This window comes from Bison bison, unplaced genomic scaffold, assembly GCF_000754665.1.
Source record: "Bison bison bison isolate TAMUID 2011002044 unplaced genomic scaffold, Bison_UMD1.0 scf7180017864108, whole genome shotgun sequence".
Taxonomy (NCBI): domain Eukaryota; kingdom Metazoa; phylum Chordata; class Mammalia; order Artiodactyla; family Bovidae; genus Bison; species Bison bison.
The window spans coordinates 5,865,720-5,872,666 of record NW_011494680.1 but is presented as its reverse complement, the minus strand read 5'-3'; the positions used below and the strand labels follow the sequence as shown (position 1 = coordinate 5,872,666).

General features: G+C 38.3%; 1 protein-coding gene across 1 annotated transcript in view; it reads right to left on the bottom strand.

Annotated features, from left to right (window-relative positions):
* The window catches only part of UBE2V2 (ubiquitin-conjugating enzyme E2 variant 2), a 23,779-nt gene that overhangs the window by 1,397 nt on the left and 15,435 nt on the right, over positions 1-6,947 (bottom strand). The window contains exons 3-4 of the mRNA XM_010838940.1: positions 4,418-4,543; positions 6-3,258 (exon numbers count right to left, since the gene is read on the bottom strand). Coding sequence (XP_010837242.1) covers positions 3,112-3,258; positions 4,418-4,543 — 273 coding nt within the window. The 3' untranslated portion in view covers positions 6-3,111. The remainder of the gene's footprint in view (positions 1-5; positions 3,259-4,417; positions 4,544-6,947) is intronic.

The following is a 6,947-nucleotide window of genomic DNA, read 5'->3' as shown; positions in this document are numbered from 1 at the left end:
CATATTTTTTTTTTTTTTAATGACATACTCACTCCATGAGTTCCTCAAACTCCCTTACTTCACAGGATGATGATTTTGACTTGTCATTTATTTTCTGTCATCAAATACCTTCAATACTTTTGTCTTCAGAAAATACTTGTAGTGTACCTTTTCTTTTCTGTTCTCTTACTATACTTACAAAATAACCAACATTTTCAGTACGACCCATAACAACATTTCCATCTACAGTTTAATAACCTCAGAGGCATATTAATTTAGCATAAAAGACATTCTATTTCCATATACTTCCTGCTTTTCAATAAAAACAGTACTGGAAAGGAATTAACTGCTAATGCTACCAATCCTGTAACATACTGTATCCACTGCTTTTCATGTTTCTATTTTTATATACAAAATATATACACTTCCCAAAATCTCAGGAGCTGGACTCTTTTTGTGACTATAACCAAAAGCCAACCAAGTTGTTACTGGAAAATCATACTGGTACTTCATAGTTTTCTGGTAGAAAAGTGAAATCAGTACCTTTTAGATCCTTCCCAGCAATTAATTATACTATAATGCTACACATATGCATCTAAAAAATATAAAAGGAAATCTGGGGGGAAAAAACCTGTTAAGTAACTCGCCAATCCTGTAACTCATGACACCAGACTGCAGCACACATACTTCTGATATGAGAGCATGGCCGTGTGCCCATCAGAAAGAACACAACTTTGACCAAAGCCAACAATTCACAAGGCTCCTTCCAGAGCCGCCCGCTCCACCACGCCCACGTCACCACACACCACATCTAGAATGGAAAACACATTGATATTTTCCAACTGTGTCCTCTAAAATTTCAAAACAACTGAATTTCATGTGTATTTATCAATAACAATATATACTTAGTGGAAACTATTTAAGTCAATGAATCAGTATTAAGTAATCCAGACTATAAACTATGTGCAAGTCAAATCAATTCTCCACACACTTACTCAAATTTGAAGTGTAAATTCCTTTAAAGAGATTTAAAATAATTTTTTTCTATTTTATACTCAAAAGATCAAACACCACTGACTACCTGTAACAAAAGTTTATGTTCCAAAATCCTGAAAAGTCACACATAAACCTGCAACAACAAATGCCTTTAAAGTACTAGAAAAAATATTTTTTAAATAAGGGATTCTGAAAATTAGTAATTAAAACCATTCCAGAATAACACTGACCTAACAGGACAAACACTTTACTTTTGCAATTTTTATTAATATATGATCATCCCCGAGGGTCTTACCTGCTAGCCTTTCAAAGGCAATGCACACCTTGGGGGGGAAGAGGAGGGGAGGCCTTCACAACACTGGATGTGGGGAAATGAGAGAAGACAAGAGGTCAAGGTGCCCAGGTGATCAGCCCACTTATGTGGAAACAACAAACAGCATTCAGGTGGTTATTGGCGACCACGTGGGATAGGACACACTCTCCCTATGAAAGGGGCCACTACACACCAATCCAGACCATCAGGAACCACCACTCTCACACAGGATGTCAGTGGGATTCCACTTAATCTCAACCAGTTAAAATTTTTAAAGAATGTATGCCAAGGTAACAGTCCATTTCAAACCCATTTTAACAAAGTACACACGCACTAGTACGTATGTATACATTGTCTACGTGTCACTTTAAACATCTTTGCTATTTCAAGTCATACTGAGATTAGTAAATTTAGATACAGTGCTGCTAACTTTAATGTATTCTGGCCAAGAAAAGGTAGCTCAGAGTTTTAACTCTGAATGCACTTGATAAAAACACGCCAGTGGTTGTTTGAGAAATAAGTTCTTATTACACGACCACCTGTCTATTTTCTTCAGAAAACACAACTCTTAAGAAGGAAGGATTTTCAACAAAGTAGTACACCCAAGTGCTAGGAGATGAAAAACAGCGACCCAAAGCCTCAAGTCACTGTGGTCAAAGCAGAGCAAAAGTGAACTTTCAATTCAGAATTACACAGCTGCCAGAGTTAAGAGTAAGTGGACAAAATTAATCCCAGTCAGTACTAAGAGCACTGGGAGCAGATACTATGAAGAAAACTAGAATGTATATTTGGATAATCTGTAATCTAAATTTTATAAAAACTGCTAGAACTCAGACATCTCTTTTAATAATATTTCTAGTGAAATCAAGTTGAAAACATAATACCTGGGATTATTCTTCCTAACAAGAAATTAAAGCCTAACAGGAAATCTGTACTCTGAAATACTCTGCAAATTCCAATTTGCAAGAAGTATACCATACGGGATAAATAATGAGAGATGTGTATAGATGAACAGCTACAAGAATTCCAATTTTTGCAATCTCAGCAAGTTACTGTACACACACATCAATATAACAGAAATGGCACCGTTTCTGAAGACACATTCCACATTTTATTTACAATTTAAGACTAACTTTAATCTCCAAATCACATATCCATACACCTAATTCCTTTTTGATTTCATTTAAACGTAAATGCATGGTCTGTCCAACAAAGACTGTAAACAAATATTTACCACATCTGTTACATGGAACACACAGGAACAGCTTGTAACAGAAATTCATCCACCTCCCCCACAACATTTTTTATTATAAATACAGGTATCAAAACAATCCTGAACATATTTTTGATACTACTAGTAGTCAGCACCCATACCGCTTCAAAAATGAACACACTTTGTGACAATATTCATTGTACCTGCTACTTTAGACAATTTCAACTGAAGCTCTTTCTCTAAGCAAGATGATGGAGCACACCACTCGAGTTTCCTTCTCGGCTTTCTCCTCAGAAACACACCTGCCTGCACAGCCAGCCGACACTTCTTGCTGTGCTCTCACCTGCAAACCTGAGCTCCAGTGAGGACTCCAGGTGCGTGCTTAAGTGGTGGTGCCTTAACAAGAAAAGACTGCTGAATTTTCTTCCTGTTACCTGAAAACATAATGGGTGTACATATATTAAATATATTCTTACAAACGTCCAGGTCATGTTTACCAGCTGGAATTATCTTACTTTAATGTGTGGGTATTTTGCATTGTGATATTTAATCAAGACATTAACATGAGTAGAAGGTTGCTGATTTAAGACAAGTTTGAGATCCACTAAAATTAATTGTTGTATGTTTGTCCTTCTGGTGGCTGTGGAAGCTTCATATTTTCTTTGGACATCATTAGACGTCTTAGCTCTTGAAGTACAACTTTAATGCTATATGAATTTTGCCATTTTGCTAACACTGGTATGCTTCGTGCATCCACCTGAAAGGAGGGGAAAAAGTACAATTAACTGCGAAGTTTAAAGTACTTGGGCACCAATTTACTAGATGTAGTTTAATAAGAAGGGCTTTAAAAATCCAGTCAGGCACTATTTTCACAAAAGCAAACATTATAAAACCACAGGTCCACACAATACTTAGGGCCACAATCCAAGGCCTGAGCAGTTACTCACACCAGGGATCAGCAGACAGCGGTAACCCTGACTTCTGCTTTCAGATCCCACTCCAGCGTGCTCTTTGCACTGTGCTGAACTCATCTTCCACTGGGGGAGATAGACAGGCTGGGGCTACAGCCCCTTCGAAGCCTCAGCCACAGGTACCTGCCGTCGCCTGGCCTATCTGGCAGCTCCCTGGAAACTTGCCCACTGAGGACCACCTATTCCCTGACCACCTCCTCTCCACCCTGGTACCTGTCAAAAATAACCAGTGTCCAATGTGTAACACCAGAGACACAGACTACTATGTAGAAAATAGAGGCACCACGGATGTGTGGTACAGCACAGGGAAAGATAATCATGATTTTGCAATAACTTTAAATGGAGTATAACTTATAAAACTACTGAATCACTATATTGTACATATGAAATAAATATAATATTGTAAATCAACTATACTTCAATAAAAAATACAATTTTTTAAAAATTAAAGAAAAAACTGTTTTAATAGTTCTACTGCCTGAAGCGGCAGCAAGAGGGCAAGCAGGAAGGGGACCAAAGATGCCACAGGAAATGCTGGGAGAGGAGATGTCCAGTGAGGCTACAAAGTCCCATACACACCCGAGGGTCCAGGAGACACACACGTGTGCAAGGCTGCACACAGGCTTCAAAGCCTGAGAAAGCAATAAACTCTCACCTATGGCTGACCCTGATCAACATACAGACATTTTGATTATGCACCATAACCAAGCAGAATTTATCCAGGAAGTGCAAGGTTGGCTCAACATACAAAAATCAATGTAACACCCCATATTAACAGACACAAAACAGCTTCTGACAAAATCCAACACCTTTCATAATAAAAATACTCAACTAATTAGGATTATCAACCCAATAAACAGCTTCCACTTGCTTCTCTGTTTTTTAATGTTCTCCTGACTATAAACTTATAAGTTGTGTAAAAATAAAATAACTACTTTAACTTACCATTCCACTGGAATTATTTATTCCATTCATATTAATTTTGGTTACAAATCTAACTGATGGAGGAGCTTCTGGGTATTTAGGTCCACATTCTACTTTCAGGCTATATATTCTGTTTTCATAATTTGTCTGGAAGGCAGAAATAATAACAACAATTTTCAAGTGCTAATAAATCGGAAAAGCACAAGATAAATGTACTTAATATTGCCACGTGTGTGACTAAGAATTTACTTTTCAACAAATTTATTTGATCTATATGCTTAGCAAAAATACAGTTAGTATGCAATTAAAACAAGAAAATAAAACATAAATGAAAGTGACAAATTTAATACCTGTTGATTCTTGTATAAATCTGTAAAAAAAGAAGCTGACCATCTATGGATCTCAGTCACCCCCACGGATCCACGGCTTTCTCTCTCATAGTAAGAGATCTCCCAGTGGAGGTGGATCTCGGGTGTTAATAACCATGGTTTAAAAGGTATACAACAATCTTGTACACATATTAATAAATGTTTCATTATTTTTAAAAAGTAAACAGCTATATAAAACTCATCTAAGTTTAACAGCAAGCATATATTAACAGTATGCCCAGGACCCAGAAAGGCTTAAAAAGAACTAAAAAGGTCAAGGAGACACCTGTCTGTTGCTCTCCACTCACACGCATACCAGCCTCTCTAGAACTTGCAGTAAAAGTATAATAATTAGATAACCAACAAGGACCCCACTGTACAGCACAGCGAACTATACTCAGTATTTTGTGATAATCTTTAAGGGAAAATAATCTGAAATAAAAATAGACACATATGTAGATAAAACTGAATCACTCTGCTGTACACCTGAAACTAAGACAACACTGTAAATCAACTACAAGAAACAGAAAACAAAAAAAGGCCCTGAAAAATCTCATACTCTTAAAAATACTCAAAGTACATGGAAACAATCAGAATTCTCATACTTTGCTAGGAATAGGGAATGGTATAACTACTGTGGAAAAAATATGGCATTTTTTCCTATGCATTTCACTAGACACATTCAACTCTCCTTCCTTAACTCCCCTGCTGCTGCTGCTGCTAAGTCGCTTCAGTCGTGTCCGACTCTGTGCAACCCCACAGACGGCAGCCCACCAGGCTCCCCCGTCCCTGGGATTCTCCAGGCAAGAACACTGGAGTGGGTTGCCATTTCCTTCTCTGATGCATCAAAGTGAAAAGTGAAAGTGAAGTAGCTCAGTCGTGTCCAACTCTTAGCGACCCCACGAACTGCAGCCTACCAGGCTCCTCTGTCCATGGGATTTTCCAGGCAAGAGTACTGGAGTGGGGTACCATTGCCTTCTCCGCCTAACTCCCCTACTACGCAGCAATTCCAACCCTAGGCATTTTTGATCCAAGAGAAATGGAAACAAACCTATGTTCACAAGATGACGTATAATCACAGCAGCTTTATTTGCAATAACCAGAGAGAACCATGATCAGGGGAAGTGACAAGCACACTGTGGCATATCCCCACCATAATAAAAAGAAACAAACCACTACGCAGCGCACGGATGAAACAACGTAGGTGAACCTGAGGCGCACCCAGTCAAAAGGAGCAGGCCTCTCGGTACATACGCTACACGATTCCACTTACACCAAGTTCTCTGACGGGCAAAATACTCTAGGGCGTCAGAAGTAGTGACCGGGTCAGCTCTGGGGTGGAGGAGGGGCAAGGGACTCCCTAGGGTGATAGAAACGGTCTGTATCTCGACACAGGTGCAGGTAACAAGATATACCTTTTGAAAGTCATGGTAAGACCTATGCAAATTATAAAAGTTTTTCAGTTAAAAACAAACAAACAAACTCTAAACTAGCCTACAATGCTTAAAATTAAATATCCTAACTTTTGATACCCTGGATTAATTTCATCATCACTGGATTTTAAATTAAAAGCCAAGCCTTTCTGTTACCTAACAAAAGAGTAAAGAAGAGAATAGTAAGTAAAAGGAACTACTATTCAAGAACTATATACTAGAGTCAGATACTCTCCTATTGCCTAATTATTAATTCATTTAATTCTCAAAACTTCTAAAGTGATATGGTACTTCACTTACATAAAAGTAAACTTTGAAAAATTACTAAATCTCTAATGCTAAAAATTTAACAAACATGGAAAAACAAAACTGCTAATTATATAAATCCAAATAAATACTGGAATAATATAAAGCAACCAGGGATCTTAATAACATAAAAAAACAAGCAACAACTAACCAAGTAATAGAATGTTAAGGTAGCAATTTTCACATTACCCTAAAGCTGGGACAAAACTGTTCTAAATCTGGTACCCTACAAAGAAAAAACAACCAAGATGAGATGCCAACTCCTGCAAGTTTAATTAAAAGGCAGCTGAACGAATGCTGGAACAACAAGCCCTCATCCAGCCCCCCAGCTCAGCGAGGGGGCTGAAGCCTGGCTGGAGGACAGGGTCCACTCAGGCTGCGCCCTCCTGCACCACAAGAGGGGGAGGGGCTCCAAGTCGACCACCACAGAAAGCGGCAGGAGGC